General features: G+C 40.2%; 1 protein-coding gene across 1 annotated transcript in view; it reads right to left on the bottom strand.

Annotated features, from left to right (window-relative positions):
• LOC124606222 (BAI1-associated protein 3) overlaps positions 1-18,628 on the bottom strand; it is a 514,351-nt gene that overhangs the window by 132,664 nt on the left and 363,059 nt on the right. The window contains exon 18 of the mRNA XM_047138196.1: positions 13,574-13,675. Within this exon, the coding sequence (XP_046994152.1) occupies positions 13,574-13,675 (102 nt within the window). The remainder of the gene's footprint in view (positions 1-13,573; positions 13,676-18,628) is intronic.

The following is an 18,628-nucleotide window of genomic DNA, read 5'->3' as shown; positions in this document are numbered from 1 at the left end:
AATCTACATACATTAAAAATGTAGGTTTGCCTTTCTTTGACCTACACATGATCCTCCATTTCTTCCAAACACAGACTGATTTCAATGGCAGCTTCTACCAGTTTTTCAATTCTTCTGTAAATAACTCATGCCATTATTTTGCAACTATGACTTATTAAACTGACAGTTTGTTAGTATTCATACCTGTCAGCACCTGATTTCTTTGAAGTTGGAAATATTATATTATACTTGAAGTCTGAGAGTATTTTCCCTCTCTCATATTTCTTGCACACGGGGTGGAATAGTTCTACTCATTCATCTTGTATTGCATTCCTCTACCTTATTTCAGGTAAGTACTACCTAATGTTCCCCCTCTACCTCTCAACAACCTGTGGTCACTTCATTTTATTGAGAATATGTCTCTTTAGTTTGTAACCTTTTTGAAATTTGTTCAGGTTTAATGCACAATACATAAAACATAAATTTAGATCTGAGTACACATCTTCCTCTGGAAATATCTTATATATGGCTTCAAAATCTCTCTCTTAACCATTGTACAATCTATCCAAAATCTTCCAGAATCTCCTGGCCTCTTCCACATATACAACCTTCCTGCATTCTTGAACATAGTGCTACTGATGATTAAATTATGTTCTGTGAAAAATTCTATCAGTGGACTTCCTCTTTCATTCCTTTCTCAGTCTCCTTCTATTTTTCCTGTTCTTTCTTTCTCTATTATTAAATTACAGTCCCCCATCACAACTAAATTTTCGTCTCCCTTAAGTATATTTTATCTCATCACTAGAAAACAGGCAAACATCAACATACTGCTGCAATAGTTTACTGTTGAACATCTATGAGCAGTAAAAACCTAACCATACAGTCCACAGATGTTGAAGAATAAAAGGTGCATATGGAACATACACTGTCATTGTTTTAACACATGGCCTAATTGTGTTACACTTATTTCACAGTTAAGTTGATGCATTGTTGTTGATCTAATCAACATAGGTTTCTTGTCTAAAACTTGGCTGTGGACTGACTGTCTTGGGACCAAAAATTGGGCCCTTATATATCATCACAATAATAGGCACTGAAACTACACATTGTTCAATGTTTAATTTACATGTGTGTGTGTGTGTGTGTGTGTGTGTGTGTGTGTGTGTGTGTGTGTGTGTGTGTGTGTGGGTGTGGTTTGAGGTTTTCAGGTGCTAAACAGCATGGTCATCAACGCCCAAACGCATAGAAACAGGGACACATGCGGTGAAGGGACGAAGACGGACAGCGAACAATGAGAATGGCTAAAAGACACAGACTTGACGCAGTTCCAAAACCTCACATACAGAGGCAAAACAAGAGGGGAGAAACGCACTAAAAAAGGAAAGAAAACACGAGGAAAAGAGAACAGAAATCGAATTGAAACAAGTAGGTAATCATGACTGGTGGACCTCTTACCTAAAACCTGGGTGATCCAGTCACCCAGCAGCATATTAAAATCCTCTCCCTAAAATTGGAGGCAACAAATTGGACAGGACAAAGACCTTAACCACAGTCGTTGCATCGTCTTGCAAAATAGAGGGCAAATCTGGTGGCAAGGAAACCACCGCCCTCTGGTCAGAGAATAAAAGACAGTCAAATAAAATGTGGTGGACAGTAATCTGGACGCCACAAGCACTGCAGATTGGGGGGGTCCTCCCGCCGGAGTAAAAAACTATGCTTTAAGGGACTGTGCCCGATGCGGAGGCGAGTGAGGAGAACCTCATCCCACCTGCAGGACTGGTAGGATGTACGCCATGACTGCATGGTGGCCTTGACCAGACGCAGCTTGTTTTCACCAACTGCCAGCCACTCCTCTTCCCATTGACCCATAGCACAAAAATGCAAAAGGGAGGTAACAGCATGGAAGGGAACAGCACATTCAAACATTCAACAACGTGAGGGAGGGAACATGCATCTTTGGCAGCCACATCTGCCAGTTCGTTTCCCTTAATATCCACGTGCCCCAGCACCCAGCAGAAAGAAACCTCCTTCCCCTGCCATTGCAGGTGGAGTAGGGCATAGGGCATCATGGATGTTCTGGACGACCGTATCCGCTGGGTACAAGTGTTGCATGGTCTGAAGGGCACTCAGGGAGTCAGAACAGATGAGAAACTTAAGACTGGGAACACATCTCATCTGCTCCAATGCCCGAAAGATCGCAAACAATTAAGCATCAAAGATGGTAAACGCTGCAGGAAGCCGTAACTTGACAACTCGATCAGGGAAAACAACAGCACAACCAACAGGGTCCCCCTGTTTAGATCCATCCATAAATACTGGTACATGGTTGGGATGCTGGTTTAAAATATTGTAAAATAAGGAGGTAAAAACAAATGCAGGAGTGCAGCTTCTCCAGTACTCTGACAAGTCTAAAAGGACACTGGGCCTCTGGAGCAACCAGGGAGGTAGGCGGGTAAAACCCTGGAGTTGGGGTGCCACACGCTCCACACCAAGGGACTCAAGCAAATGCTTGGCACGAATTCCAAATGGTCTCATTGCCCTGGGACAACTGGAAAAGAGATGTTCCATAGGTGGTCGGGCAACAGTAGGGTACGCAGGGGAAGTAGGACAGGCAAGGAATTGATACACCGGTTGCACCATGAGGAGTTTCCATCAGATGGCGAGGGGCAGTTCCCCTGCCTCAGCACACAGGCTGGGGATGGGACTGGTACGGAAGGCACTAGTGGCCAGCCTGATACCCTCATGGTGTACTGTGTCAAGAATCTTCAGATACGAAGGCCTCACTGACCCTTACATGGTGCATCCATAGTCAAGACGCGATCGGACGAAAGCCCTATAAAACTGCAGCAGACACGCCCGATCTGCTCCCCAGGACTGATGGCTCAGATACTTCAAAATATTCAGTGCCTTCAGGGCCCGTACCTTGAGGTCTTTAAGGTGTGGCAACCATGACAACTTGGAATCAAAAGTGAGGCCCAGGAACATCACAGTGTCGCTAAAAGGAATAATGGTGTTCCTCAGACACAATTAGGACTCCAGATAGTGGACGTGATACTTTTAATGGCGACGGCAAAGAGGGTGACACTTAAAACGCTTCCCTGAGGAACACCATTCTCCTGCACGAACAAATCAGATAGCACATTACCAACCCGATATCGAAAGAGGCAGTGGGAAAGAAAGGACCAAATGAAGATGGGGAGATGGCCACGAAAGCCCCACTGATGGATGTGATTGAGGATAAGGTGGTGCCAAGTAGTGTCATACGCCTTATTAATGTCAAAGAAAACACCTAGACAATGCTGGTTACGTAGGAAGGCCTGCTGGATGGCCGCCTCAAGCAGGGTCAAGTTGTCTATAGTTGAACGACATCTCCGAAAGCCACACTGAGAGTGGCTAAGGAGCTGCCTGGTCTCGAGCAGCCGAACCAGGTGACGGTTGACCATGTGTTCCAACGTCTTCCCGACACAGCTCGTCAAAGCAATACTCTGATAATTACTGGGATGCATTCAGTCCTTCTCCAGTTTGAGGAGGGGAATCAAAATTGCCTCCCTCCACGAATCAGGGAATGTGCCGGATAACCATATCATATTAAAACAATTCAGGAGAACTTCCTTGGATAGCAACAACAAGTGCTGCAGCATGCTGTACCAGATTTGATCAGGACCGGGTGCAGTATCATGAGCCACAGACAGAGCCGAATCCAGTTCCCACATTGTGAAGGGGCAGTTGTAGGGTTCAGAATTTGTAGACTGGAAGTACAAGTGACCCCTCTCAATGGCAGTGCGGTAGCGGCAGAAATCTGGATTACAGTTAATAGTGGCGGTAGATTCCGCAAAATGCATGGCCAGTGTCTGGGCAATGACTCTCGGTGCCATGAGGAGACATCCCTGATGCAGCAATGCCGTGACAGGTAGTTGGCTGTGTTTCCTGGAAATCCTCCTGATGGCTTTCATACTTTTGTAGAACTATGGAGCGGGAGATGGAGTTCAAGAACAAGTGCCATGACCGTTGTTTGCTCTCTTTAATCACCCGCCGCGCCATGGCCCTTGCCACCCAAAAGGCCGCAAAATTGTCAGCTGAGGGACGGCACTTGAAGCGGTGCAGAGCTGTACGGCGGGCTCGGATGGCTGAGTGGCACTCAGTGGTCCACCAAGGGACAGGACGCCTCTTGGGATGACCGGAGGACCGTGGGATTGACAATTCAGCAGCATGGGAGATCATGGATGTAACATGGTTGACCCATTTGTGGACGCTGGCACGGTGTTCCAAAACAGCCAGACAGCTGAAAAGTGTCCAGTCAGCTCTGCAGAGGTGCAACCGGGGCGGCACTGAGAATGCCACAGCCTCATCCAGGAGGCAATTCCAAAGGGGAAAGTGGTCACTAGAATGGAGGTCAGCAGCAACCACCCACAGAGCAGAATCCGTGAGTGCTGGAGAGCAAAAGGAAAGGTGAATAGCTGATGACGACCCAGAAGCAGTACAGAAATGAGTGGGAGCATCAGAGTTGAGGATGCACAGTTCTTTGGACATCATGAAGCTTTCCAGAACGCGACCCCTAGGGCAAGTAGTTGTAGAGCCCCATAAGACATTATGAGCATTGAAGTCCCCCAGAAGGAGAAATGGGCGGAGGAGTTGGCTAATAAGGTCTGTGAGAGCCTCAGAGTCTATTGCATCCTGAGGTGGTAAGTAAATGGAACAGACTGTGAGCCTCCGCCCCACAAGAAGGTCAACTGCAACTGCTTGCAAGTCCGTAATGAGAGGGAGCTCAGATGAGTGGTGCATGTCACGGACAAAAATCGCAACACCACCCTTTGCCCTTTCCCCCATCAGATCATCTTTTCGATATATGGTATAGCCCCATAAAGAAGGAGTATCAGTGGCCCGAAAATGTGTCTCTTGGAGACTTAAGCACAAGGGGCACTCTCGTACAAGGAGTTGTAATTTGGCCACATGCGTCCTGAACCCATTCAGGTTCCACTGTAATATGGGAGCCAGTGATCAGGGTGGCTGAACTTTCACCCTGCATCTGTGCTTTGGAGGAGAGCCCGTACTGGCCAGAGATTTATTCCTGGGGTGAGAAGATCACCCCCGGTCGACATCAATGTCCATCAGTTCCGATGACGACCCAAGGAAGATGTCAGACAGTACAATGGCCTCGTCATCAGACCAACCCTGACTAGTTGCCTCAGGTGGCAAAACCTTCACCTTCGGCGTCTTTGTCTTGGGGGGCTTAGAATGCAGAACCTTGTCAACAGTTGGAGCTTTACTGGCCTGGGCAGAAGGCGCCATATGGGGAGGGGCAGGAAGTACCCCAATGTCAGCAACCACAGCCTTGTCCGATGTTGTGGGGAGAGCTGCAGGTTTCAAAACAACCGCAGCAGCACAAGTGCACTGGCAAATGCAGGTATTAGTGCTGACACTAGCAACCTCCATTTGCATAGCAACAGTGGCCAACTGTACCAGTTTCTTCAGAGCGGAAGCAAAAGATGTTGTGTACACAAGAGGCTGCATGGCCTTAAAGAGCTTCTTGGCCTCACCATAGGGGATGCACTTAGAGGTTTTGATCTCCTGTATCTTCTGTTCCTCGAGATAGATGGGGCAGACCCGGCTCCAGACAGGGTGACTCCCAGAGCAATTCATGCAGTTCACAAGCGATGAACAATCGGCTCCTTCATGGGCAGGCTGACCACATTTACCACAAGTGGCTATCCCATTGCACCCAAACGTAGTATGCCCAAAGTGCTGACATTTGAAACAGTGCATTGGGTTGGGGAAATATGGCTGTACTGGCAAAAGTAAGACACCCTCTTTAACATGCTCTGGGAGTCTCGGGCAACTGAACGTGAGAACAAACGAGCCAGATTTGACTAGGTCCCCATAGACTCATTTCATAATATGCTGCACATCAACAATACCTTCGTCAGCCCACTCAGATTTCAACTCATCTGTGGGGATATCTACCAAGTCCCTACATGTCACAACACCCTTACTATAGTTGAAAGTGGAGTGGAGCTTGGTCTTGATAGCGTACTCTCTGAGACAGGTTGCTTTCGAAGAGAAGCAACTTGACGGGAACTAGAAGTCTCAACTAACAGAGTCAAATTATGCAGTCGCTTCACAGATTTCACTGTTCCTGCAATTCCCTCAAGACCCTTGTGGATATAAAAGGGGGAAACCCTCTCAAAGCTACCCTCCTTCCGTTTGACAATCAAAAACACATTCTGGTTATCAGCATGTGCTCTGTTATGACAGTCTGATAAATCTCTAGTAACACCAGGTGCTGGAGGACTCGCAGCACGAAGTCGCTTTTTCGATGGGGTGTGTTTTCCTACCAGTGGCCCACCCAATTCACTGGTAGGGGGAAACGTAGAGGTCAAAGGGTCCATTGGGGTCCCACGAGCAGCTAGGGAACTAAAGGTCCGCTCAGACAGAGCCCTGCATGCCTGAGTAAACCTTATACAACTGGGGTGCGGCAGGTGCCCCAGAGGTTGCCCGCTTGTGGCTGTTCAACCCCAACAGCCATGCATCTTATAGGTGTGCAGCACACCGTAAGATTGAGGGGTTCTTATAGAGGTTGACCTTCCTTGCAACCCAGGCGGTCAAGCCAAGATTACCATTCCCCGCAGCACACAACATTCCACTGCCATGCCATACGGTGGTCGCTGAAGCATGTCTGGGGGTTACGGTGACTGGAGACTGGCGGCACTGACCAGTCCCCAGCTTAGGACCCCGGGGTCACCAAGCTCGTACTCAGCAAATGAATGCTGCGCTCCTGGGGGCGTTTAATTTACAGAAATTACAATTAAAACTTAACTCCTTCAGTTAATTGCATACATCAAAAAATTGCATCCTTTTAACAGTTTCTTCTACACCCAGGGTTAAGCCGTATTATTTGTTTAAATCATGAAATAAACAAATATGGTTACGCAAACAATACTTTTGATGAAACTGGAAATTACTTTGGAAATAATTAAGGGCTGTCTTTGCTAACATGTTTTCGATTAGAGCCAAATAAATACTGTAAAGTGGGTGACTTTGAACAGCGAGGCAACTTTGAACAGCAATTTAGTGTCTTTTTAAAACAAATTCTGCACCCTAGTGTGTAAATATGGAACTGAGAACAGAGTCATTAAATATTGTCAATAATTGATACTTTCAGATGATATGACAGTGATATGAAATAACATTTTATACCAACACCAGAAAACAAAATAATTTTCTGGAAATGTAAGGTCCTTCACAACCACAAAAACACTTGCCTATTATAAGAAGCATTTTTGAGTTTAGAATTTGAAATGAGTTTTATGGGCAAGGTTAACACCTGAATGAACATTTACAGAAAATTATTCTCGGGTGATGTAAAAAAATAAAATATGAAGGCTTGTCTTTCAAGGAGTGACTTTGAACAGCACCTTCCCTATTCTTTGACACATCAGCTCCATGGAAAACAGGTTTTAGTGAAGTTTCCTTCAAAGAAAAGTGTAAAATAGTGTTGGGCATGTTATCATTGATGAAGAAATTACACTTATGAGGAAATGGCATTCCAAAGTGGAACCAGATGAAGTTTTTATCTGTGAGCTAATGTTCCCAATGTGTCAGATTTTGAGAAAGATGACATTTGTAGGATTCCACCTGATGCTAAGGTAGATATAAGGGGAAGGCTTCATTTTGAGTTTAAATTTCATTTCTATGACATCTGATAGAGTGGACACTGACATTTTTGAGATTCCAGATTGTCACGCTATTTGTCTGCTACTGATGTGTGGATTAGCCGTGACGGCAGCTAAAACACCTACTTGGGCATCGTCATTTGTTGCAGGTCGTGGTTGACGTTTCACATGTGGCTGAACACTTCCTGCTTCCTTAAATAACAGAACTGTACAGCGAACGGTCCAGACACTTGGATGATGATGTCCAGGATATCGTGCAGCATACATAGCAAACACCAGTTGGGCATTTTGATCACAATAGCAATATACATCAACACAATATCGACCTTTTCCGCAATTGGTAAACGGCCCATTTTAACACGTGTAATGTATCACGAAGCAAATACCATCCACACTGGCAGAATGGTACATGATACCACGCAGTTACACGTTTGTGACTATTACAGCACCATCTATCATGAAGTGAAAAAAGTGGTCCAACTGAAACATTCATATTTCTTTACGTACTACACGAATATGTAATAAAAAATTTCCTGTTTAAAAAAACACAGTTGACATCCATTTGACCTATGGCAGTGCCATCTAGTGGGCCAACCATAGCACCATCTGGTTTCCCCCTTAAAGCTAGAGGAGTTTTGTTCTTTGTAGTTTTTCATTTGATGCTTATTTCTTGAGATATTTGGCCTGGTCACTATCAATGGACCACCCTGTACATATTATTGGTCATTCTTTCAGTATGGTAGTACCTTTTTTTCACATGTTGTTCTATGTGTTGGAATAGTCTCTTTAACTTGAGTCTTATATCTGCATTTTGGATGTGATCAGCTCTTATGTAAACTAATGCCAAACACAAAGATCTCATTTCTGCTCCTGGGATTCTTTGTTACTGTTTTTGTGTCAGAGTCCAACTCTCTGTTCCTTAACACTTGTACTGCTGCCTTGGTGCTATAAAATTTTATTACTGATTTAAGCTGGATTCTTTATGGGGTTGTTGTCTCTCTGGAATGTCTGAACTTAAACTAGAAACAAGTGTTTAAAAACACTAACCTCTTCCACAGATTTTTCTGTATCAAGATTTGGGCTCTTATCAAATGAATCAACCTTTCAAAAAACAAATTTTGCAAACAGATAATTTAGTGTTTCACACAATAAGCAGTTTTATATAGTAAAATTTCATACAAAAAGTCAGTGTCTGCTAGTATAATGGAGAAACCATCTTGTTTCACCATACAGCCATTATTTCTTACCACATATTCTTAAGGGGAGTTGGAATGCCCTATCTCGCCAATGTTAAATTTGCTAACTTTGTGTACCTTTTTCTTTGGAACTATTATCTTCAGAACTTTGAAATTCTGGCAGAGGTTTTCAGCATATATTGTGAGCCCACTGAACTAGAACCAATGTTTTCTTTTTGTTGGTATAGTATTTATGAATTTTTTACCATTAAGCCATTTTTTATTGGAAAAAGTATAACATAAACTTCCCTAGTTCAGAGAATAAGCCAGTTCTTGTCATGATTCTAGTTCAGTGGCCTCTTTGAACTGTTTTGCAGCATTTCTGAAAATTTGAATGTTGTTGGTTGAGTGGTTTATGAGATAAAGGTACATGTAACACTAAAAATGTCAAATGCCAGAAAATGCGATTAAAGTAATTTATTATGAAAATTCACAAATACCTTTTATTCTATTATCAAAAGTGTCCAGCAGAGTAATCAGGGTCATCTTCTAGTTCTTCTTCTTCACCTAGAAGCTTTCTTCTCCTTGCTGCCCTTGCTTTTTTTGTATTAAATTCAGCTGCATACTGAGCCTTCCTTACTCGCACGCTGTCCAGAAGCTGAAGACCTCTGATGGTGTTGATACCAGGAGCAATGCCGAGCCTTGCCATGACCTTTAGCCTACCCATATGACCATCATTGAATGAAATAACAGCATCACTGACTCCCCATTTCAATGTTTTTATCCCAACAAATACATTCTTAGGTACACGAGTCCAAATGAGGTTGTTGAACGACTCGTTTTGATTCTGGGTACAACCATGAAGACATTTTCGCAGAAGATCAGGATGCCCCAAGTCTCTATATATTGGTTTAATTACTTCCATAACAGCCAATGGAATATAATTTTTATGGTGATAAGGATCCCCAGTAGCTTGAGATTTTCTATAATTGCACCATGACTGAGGACCATCTGGACAAGCAAAATGTTGAGGATTATCATCAGTTGATGATCGATGTAAATATGTGGCCCATACAGCTTGTCTCATTTCCTGCAAATTATTTGCATTATTTCTTATTGCCATACCATAGTATTGTTGTAATTCATTTATAATTTTATCTGACAGGCGACCTCTAATGGTTTTACCATCTGACAAAATTTTGTCCTTCAGATTCTGTTTCAGTTTCCTTAGACGAGTGCCCATTCGTTTCTGAACATGACCGACACATTCTAGTTTAGTTATTGTCTTATTGACATATGGCATGGATTCTGTAACACTTTTGTATGCCTTGGAGTCCCCATCTCCAAGGAATTTTGTGTAAAATACTCCCCGTTCTTTTTCTGATCTGCTAAACATTTTCACAGCAGCGGCAGCCTCCATGCCTCCACTCGTACCTTCATAATTCTTGCTACATATGTGAGCTGCTTCTATCTTACCAGATGCACAATGGTAACAATGTTTAGTGAGCACTTCATAGTCCAAAACTTTACCGCTGTCCACACTAGTAACAGTAGCAACAGCATTTTTGGATGTGTGACCCCTTTTCTGCCAGGTTCCATCAAAAGCAACAGGGATATCTGGGTTTCCTTCATTTATATATTTTGCTTCACTGGCAGCAGCTTTCATTGATAAATCTGCTACAGACTGAACAGCATCTCCTATCACTTCAGTGTAATTGTCAATTTTAGCAGGTGGAGGTGGAAGATTCATTATGGCACAAAATGTTTGAGCAGCAGTATGTCCTTTACCAATTGCTCTCATTGCATACATTAGCCTGATATTACTCTCAAACAAATTGCTACTGCATGTTTTAGAGCTCCAAAAACAGGTCTCATTTTCACAACTGGCACAAACTATAGCAATTTTGCAGGAAAGTCCTATAGATTTTGTTATGTTCATATCAAAAGAACCTCCACAAAGATTACAACACAAACATTTCTTCATAAACTCAGTAAAAACAGGAAAGTCGACTAAAACATATTGTTCATTAGAAGCTTCATCTGTAATTTCACTTGCACAGTTTGATAACTTCTTTTTTGATGCACTGGTGGGCGTGTCTCCTTCACACATCTCAGCTGTACAAACGTCAGAACTTTCACCAGCATCAACAGGTGCTGAAGCAGAATCACTTGAACAAACGTTATTTGTAAATCTATTACCGCGAAACTTTCGCTTTTTAAATAATGATGCACTCCTAGGCATCGTAGAAACTACGCACTCACCACTGAAAGTCAAAACAAGACAGATAACAAACTCCAAATGAGCGACAAACTAAACTCGAGGCTCAAAACAAACACTCACAGATCAAAAACTGAACAATAAACACAGCTAGTCGTAAAAACAATGGTACCTATGGAAGGATCAAAGATTCTACAACTGAAGAGTGAAATCCACAGCCTTCTATATGTAATGTTTTCGGAAATGCGAAGATTTAAATGTGTACAAATCACAAGATGGGTAACTTTGCTGGGCGCACATGTAATTTTGAAAAATTAAATAAAAATACTTCCAATTGGAATTTCTTAACAAATTTTGCACCATTTTAAGCAGAAAATTTCAAATTAAGTTATAAGGTTAAAAACTGAAAATGTGAATTTTTTCCATTTTCCGGCATTCCAACTCCCCTTAAGTAGCTGTTTCAGACCAGAATAAAGCTGACAAACCACATGTGACTATCAGTAAAAAAAATTATACCTGTGTTCTGTTCTATCTAATGGAAAAATAATAATTCAAATGTAAAAATAAAAAGCAAAGTTTTCATATAATTTCTATCAAATGTAGCCTTGTTCTAATAATATTTTAAAATTAGCTCAGATAATTGTTGAGTAGACTTGATTAGAAGTTCTCATTAATAAATCATGCTTTTGCCAACCACATAATAATAAAAAATATGTATACAATGAGACTGAGACCTATTTTTACTTTTTGTTGTAAAATATGAGCTCAAACATAATGAGGTATCTTGAACAGAATCACATTTTCCACATCATCAGTTTCTGAAAATACTGATTGTGTAAAATCCACCATGTGTTTACTCACACCCATCATTCTGAAATCCCATGGGTCAAGGTAATCAAATGGAATCAGAATTTTCTGACTTCCAAAGATTTTGACTTGGTGCCACATCTATGATTAGCAACAAACATATGATTATATGAGTTATCAAACAAAATTTGTGACTGATTGAAGATTTCTTGGTAGGGAGGATGATATTGCATTGAATGGAGAATCACCAACAGAAATACAGGTAACTTAAATGCAAACCCCATGAAAATATGTTCAGAATCTTATTGTTGATGTATGTTGATGACTTGGTAGACAGTATTAATAGTAACTTCAGATTTCTTGCAGATGATGCAGTTATCTTAAATGAAGTACTATCTGAAAAAAACTGCACAAATATCATCAGATATTAAGATTTCAATGAGGTGCAAAGATTGGAACTTTGTTTTAAATGTTGAGAAACATAAAATGGCCTAAAATTTCAATGTGTCACAACTGAAACTGACACACACACACACACACACACACACACACACACACACACACACACACACACACACACACTCTCTCTCTCTCTCTCTCTCTCTCTCTCTCTACCCATCTTAAAATACTGCTCAAGTGTGCAGGGTTCATACAAAACAGGACTAACACAGCATATTAAATGAATATGAAGAAGGGCTGCACGAATGATCACAGGTTTATCTAGCTTACATGAGAGCATCACAGAAATGTTGAAAAACCTAAATCAGCGGAGATTTGAAAACAGATGCCAATTATGCTTTGAAGGTACTTTTCCAGACTTTCAAGAAATAGTGTTAAGTGAACAATCTAGAGATGTTCTTCATCCCTCCAAGTATCACTCCTGCAGGGACTGCTAAGACAAGGTTAGGCTAATTACAGCAAGAGCAGGGGCATTTAAGCAGCCATTTCTTCTGCACTACAAATGTGAGTGGAAGAGGAAGAAATTCTAACATGTGGTGGCATGCCAACTACCATCTACAATGCACTTCACAGTGGTTTGCAGAGTTTGTATGTATTTGTACAGCAACCCAACAAGCTCAACTTGAGTACTTCTTATAACTGTTGCTATTTCTAATGAAGGTGACATTCATGTTAATGTTGGTGAAATTTATTACCAACGGAAAAAAAAAAATTGGAATATTAAAAATTTATTGGAATTTGGAGTTGCTGAGGAAAAGGAGTGGGTTTTCAAATTCAAATCAATATCAGAAATCAAATTTCTGAATAAAATACAGGGGCACTGCATTGTTAAATTTGATCTCAAAACAAAAGACACAATGATACTAGACCCTCGCAAGGTAACATATAAAAATAAACTTCAGTTCTTTTTTTCTGGGCAGCTTCATACAATGTAACAACAAACTCTGCAAAAGCTTAACCATTTGCAAACTATAATATTGTATACTGAGGCAAAAAATCATATTCAGTGCTTACATTCCCAATATGTAGGCTATGTTGTGTAGATGTTCCATACGCAACTGTATTCCAACTGCATTCTCTATGTGGCTGTCATGGCAAATCATTCACTTTAAATCTAACCAGGTAATAACTATGTGTTAACCTAACTGTTTAGGTGACCAATACATGCCTCATAAATTTTAACCATATTTTTCTGTATTTTTAACAGGGTAATCCTTTAGTGACGAAAACATTACCACAGCAAGATTGTTTCAGGTGGTAGTTACCTCATCACTTATCTTGAAGGGAGCATTGTCCTCATAATATCCTGTATCTTGAAGTTTTTGATGGGTGAGATCAGCATAATACACGGCTGCACCACAGATACACTGAAATAGTGAAAATATTTAGCTTTTAGTCTTAAAATGGAGATCACACAAAAATTAATAAAATAAAAATCAACACTTAAAATCACAAAGGAAAAGACATTTTTTCTAACAATTCAGCAATGGCTATATGAACATAAGCAGGCAACATCTCAATCTTGTTGGAGCTCAAACACATTAATCACAACATGAGGAAAAATATAGCAGGTCTCTCTTTCATTTTCTTTTTCCTTCTTCCATTCCATGCATTCCATGAGTAATTTTTTGAGTGGATATTACAATTTATTAGGTACCTATGGAATAGTTAAGCATTTGTGAAATATAAGCAAGGAATTATTTACATTTATATGAAATTCAACACAAATGCACAACTACTGAAATAGAGGCAACCAGAGTAGGAGCTACAACTACATTGCAGAAAAATAAATGTATACATAATCCAAATGCTGGACCAGGAGAACAAGTGGTGTACCAAAAAGGAAACATAAGTTGGAGTTAAAGTTAGATAATTTTTTCCCCTGTTGTATCCTCTATTCCTCAAATAACACACTTACTGTGAATATATACAATCTACAAATTCGTATCCAAGCTGTTTTTATGAAAACTTTGTATAGTTTACAGTCTGCTGATACAGTAGTGTAGATAGTTCATGTATAAACTTTGCACCTAGAATAATATACAAAATTTACAATTCATTGAAACAGCAGCACTTCAGAATTGTTTGTTTTAGTACTGATATCTCTTACTTGAAGGCCCTTATTCCCATCTTTCTAAAGAACAAATCATCTTTCCTGAAAACTGCAATTCAAACATTGCCTATATTCAAGTTATCAATATCCAAAATGTCAGTTTCTTGAACATTTGGACCTTAGAATGTAATCCTTTCAGAATATAAGTGGTATTGTAGTGTTGTCCTAATTTTTATGATTCCAAAAATGCATAACTTACCTAGAATAACTTATTAGTTTATGAAATATTTCAGTTTGAAAATTTGAGTTTTCAGAAACCTGGTGGGCATTTGTACATTCAAGTGCATGCCACTACTTTCACATCATAAAATAGGAATATAATCTGTACTCATTTAACCCTTGAGTGAGTATGCTGCCAATTTTTGTGACATGAGCAGCCACATGGCATACTTTGTACACATGTAAAGTATAGCTGTCTTTACGGTGCCAAGGTAAACATGGAAGAGCAGAATCATAGTTTAACCTTAGTTTAATTAAACAATGATAAAATAAACCAACACAATATGCACTAAATCACTCTTTAATTAAATAATGATGAAATAAACTTTCATTATATCACTCTGTTGCCACAAACAAGTGTTACTACACAGCAAATACTCACTTGAAGCATTTAAAACCACAGCTGCATCACATCCCAGCCAACCACTTATTTGATTACTCATTATATCTCATATACAAGTGCCTAACTGTGAGACTGTGCTGCGAGATCATAATGTCAGGTAATTTCTTGCATAGGTTGTACTTCCTTTTTTTACCTATATTGCTGTTTATTTTATATTATTGGTGCTCATTTGAACGTATGAGAACACAGTTTATTACTGTCAGTTGAAGCAATAACAAAGGAATAGGTATTGGGTTGCCATTGTGAAACAACAACAGAATGGTGCAAAACAGTTTTATTTGTATTTAATGCCCTTTATACATAGGAACAACTGCTTGGAGGTTAAGGACATCCAATCAAGTACAAACTAAAGTAATGTATTTATCTCCTGTGAATCCAGTTATTGTCTTTTTATACATTTTACATTAATATCCAAAAAGTTAAAGTTTGGAAGGTAGGAGGCGAGGTATTGGCAGAAGTAAAGCTGTGAGGACGGGCTGTGAGTCATGCTTGGGTAGCTCAGTTGGTAAAGCACTTGCCTGCGAAAGGCAAAGGTCCCGAGTTCGAGTCTCAGTCCAGCACACAGTTTTAATCTGCCATGAAGTTTCAATTCCCATATAAATAGAAATTATTTTCACACAGTAGTATCCACAATTTTATCTTTTCTCTGGTTATACTGCACCTAGTTAAACAAATTTGCTCTTTTGCTTATTGTAATTTTGTGTCCTGACATGAAGAAACTGGCCTGTTAGGAGGGAAAAGTACATCTATGGGAGCAAGCAACACAGCTAAAGTTAAGATAAAAGCATCTTTATTTTGTTAAGTGTTCTATAGCTATTGGCAAGCTGAGTTACAAAGAAGTTGGATATTGTGATTTTAGGGAGCAAGGATTATAAGGCAATGATGGAAAAGATTTGGTAGTTAAGAGTGACTTGTGTAATGAGAATGGCATAACACTGGACCTTGATTCAGTTTTAGGTGTTGAAATAAATACTAATTAGGTAACTGATGAAATGGCTAGGGCATTGCTTACTGAACTCTTGAATGTTAAAGGTTAATGATGATGATGATGTTTGGTTTGTGGGGCGCTCAACTGCGTGGTTATCAGCGCCCGTACAATTATCCAATCTTTGCTCAGTCCAATTTCGCCACTTTCCTGGATGATGATGAAATGATGAGGACAACACAAACACCCAGTCATCTCGAGGCAGGTGAAAATCCCTGACCCCGCCGGGAATCGAACCCGGGACCCCGTGCTCGGGAAGCGAGAACGCTACCGCGAGACCACGAGCGGCGGACGTTAAAGGTTAAGAAAGTGGTGGTGGTGGTGGTGGTTGTTGTTTTTTTTTCCTCAGTCCAAAGACTGGTTTGTTGCAGCTCTCAATGCTGCTCTATCCTGTGCAAGCCTCTACTTCTCTCAGTAAGTACTGCAACCTACATCCTTCTGCTTACTGTATTCATCTCTTGGTCTCCCTATACAATTTTACCCCCTCCCAGCTTCCCTCCAGTACTAAATTGGTGATCCCTTGATGCTGCAGAATCTGTCCTACCAACTGATCCCTTTTTCTAGTCAGGTTGTATCACAAATTTCTCTTCTCCCCAATTCTATTCAACACCTCCTCATTAGTTATGTGATTTATCCATCTAATCTTCAGCATTCTTCTGTAGCACCACATTTCAAAAGCTTCTATTCTCTTCTTGTCTAAACTGTTTACCATCCACGTTTCACTTCCATACATGGCTATACGCCATACAAAAACTTTCAGAAAGTCTTCCAGACACTTAAATCTATACTCAATGTTAACAAATTTCTCTTCTTCAAAAAGCTTTTCTTGCCATTGCCGGTCTACATTTAATTTATATACTCCCCACTTCAACCATCCTCAGTTATTTTGCTTCCAAAATAGCAAAACTCATCTACTACTTTAAGTGTCTCATACCCTAATCTAGTTTCCTCAGCATCAACTGATTTAATATGACTACATTCCATTACCCTCATTTTGCTTCTTTTGATGATCATCTTACATCCTCCTTTCATGGCACTCTCCATTCCGTTCAACTGTTCTTCCAAGTCCTTTGCTGTCTCTGACAGAATTACAATGTCATTAGCAAACCTTAAAGTTTTTATTTCTTCTCCGAGGACTTTAATCCTCCTCTAAATTTTTGATTGTTTCCTTTACTGCTTGCTCAATACACAGATTGAATAACATCGGGGATAGGCTACAACCCGGTCTCACTCCCTTCTCAACCGCTGCTTCCCTTTCATTCCCCTCAACTCTTATACCTGTCATCTGGTTTCTGTACAAATTGTAAACAGTCTTTTGCTCCCTGTATTTTACCCCTGTCACCTTTAGAATTTGAAAGAGAGTATTCCAGTCAACATTATCATAAACTTCCTCAAAGTGTAAAAATGCTATAAATGTAAGTTTGCCTTGCCTTAACCTATCATCTATGAGAAGTCGTAGGATCAGTGTTGCTTCACATGTCCCTACATTTCTCTGGAATCCAAACTGATCTTCCTCGAGGTCAGCCTCTAACAGTTTTTCCATTCTTCTGTGAAGGATTCATGTTAGCATTCTGCACCCGTGAATTATTAAACTGATAGTCTGGTAATTTTCAGACCTGTCTGCACCTGCTTTCTTTAGAATTTGAATTATTATATTTTCTTATATTGTATTATGAAGGTAATGTTAAGTAATACTTGAGCATTGTATGAATATGTTGATGAAGATCTGAAATGACTAAAGACATTAAAAGTGACATCAGTGGAGGAAATTCGACATTGAATTCAAACTGAACAAAAATTGTAGGGACCTTAAAAGTGACATAAGAATCTTAAGTGAAAAAATAGACACAAATTGTTCTGAGATTAGTAGTTTAAATGTAAAATTGGACTTCAATAACTTACAGTCAGGTCTGAGTGGTGCTGAATGATAACAAATAATCAGCAAAAGTTTGCCTGGGAAGTAAATTATGAAATGTGAAAGAAAATTTTAAATTGAAATTAGGAACTTTTAGTATTGATACGATACACAGAAGAAAGGAAGCTGAAAAATATTATAAAGAGCAGATGGAGGTAGTTAATTCTTGTCAGATTAAATCAGAAGTAGTAACTGAGCTATGTTTTGATAATCATAGCAATGAAATGAAATGCCAAGCAGAGCAAATAGGTGTTCTGCTGGCTGTCCATGTCATTCTTGCATGACATTCCAACATCATGACTCACTGCCTTCTTCAGGTGCTGCTCCTGAGACAGTCTTAGGGAGCACTTGAAGAAGATAGTGAGTCACACGGTCAAAATATCATGTGGTTGATTGTGTCATTCTCGCATGATATTTTGATAGTCTCAGGGAGCACCTGAAGAAGACATTGAGTCAGGTTGTTGAAACATCGTGTGAGAACAATGCAAATATCCAGCAGAAGATCCAATTATTCAACATGTCAACGTATTTCCAGGGAAGCTTGAAGAATTGCATGTGAAAGTAGTTGAAGAAACTACAAATGCAAGGATTATGACAGGTTACAAAACTGTGCCAGAATTCCAGATAATTTTTATGTTGCTACTTGGACAAAATGACACTGTGGCAAAAGGATGTATTTACAGTT

The sequence above is a fragment of the Schistocerca americana genome, chromosome 3 (genome assembly GCF_021461395.2).
Source record: "Schistocerca americana isolate TAMUIC-IGC-003095 chromosome 3, iqSchAmer2.1, whole genome shotgun sequence".
Taxonomy (NCBI): Eukaryota; Metazoa; Arthropoda; class Insecta; order Orthoptera; family Acrididae; genus Schistocerca; species Schistocerca americana.
Note: the sequence above shows the minus strand (reverse complement) of the source record. Positions and strands in the feature narration are given on the sequence as shown.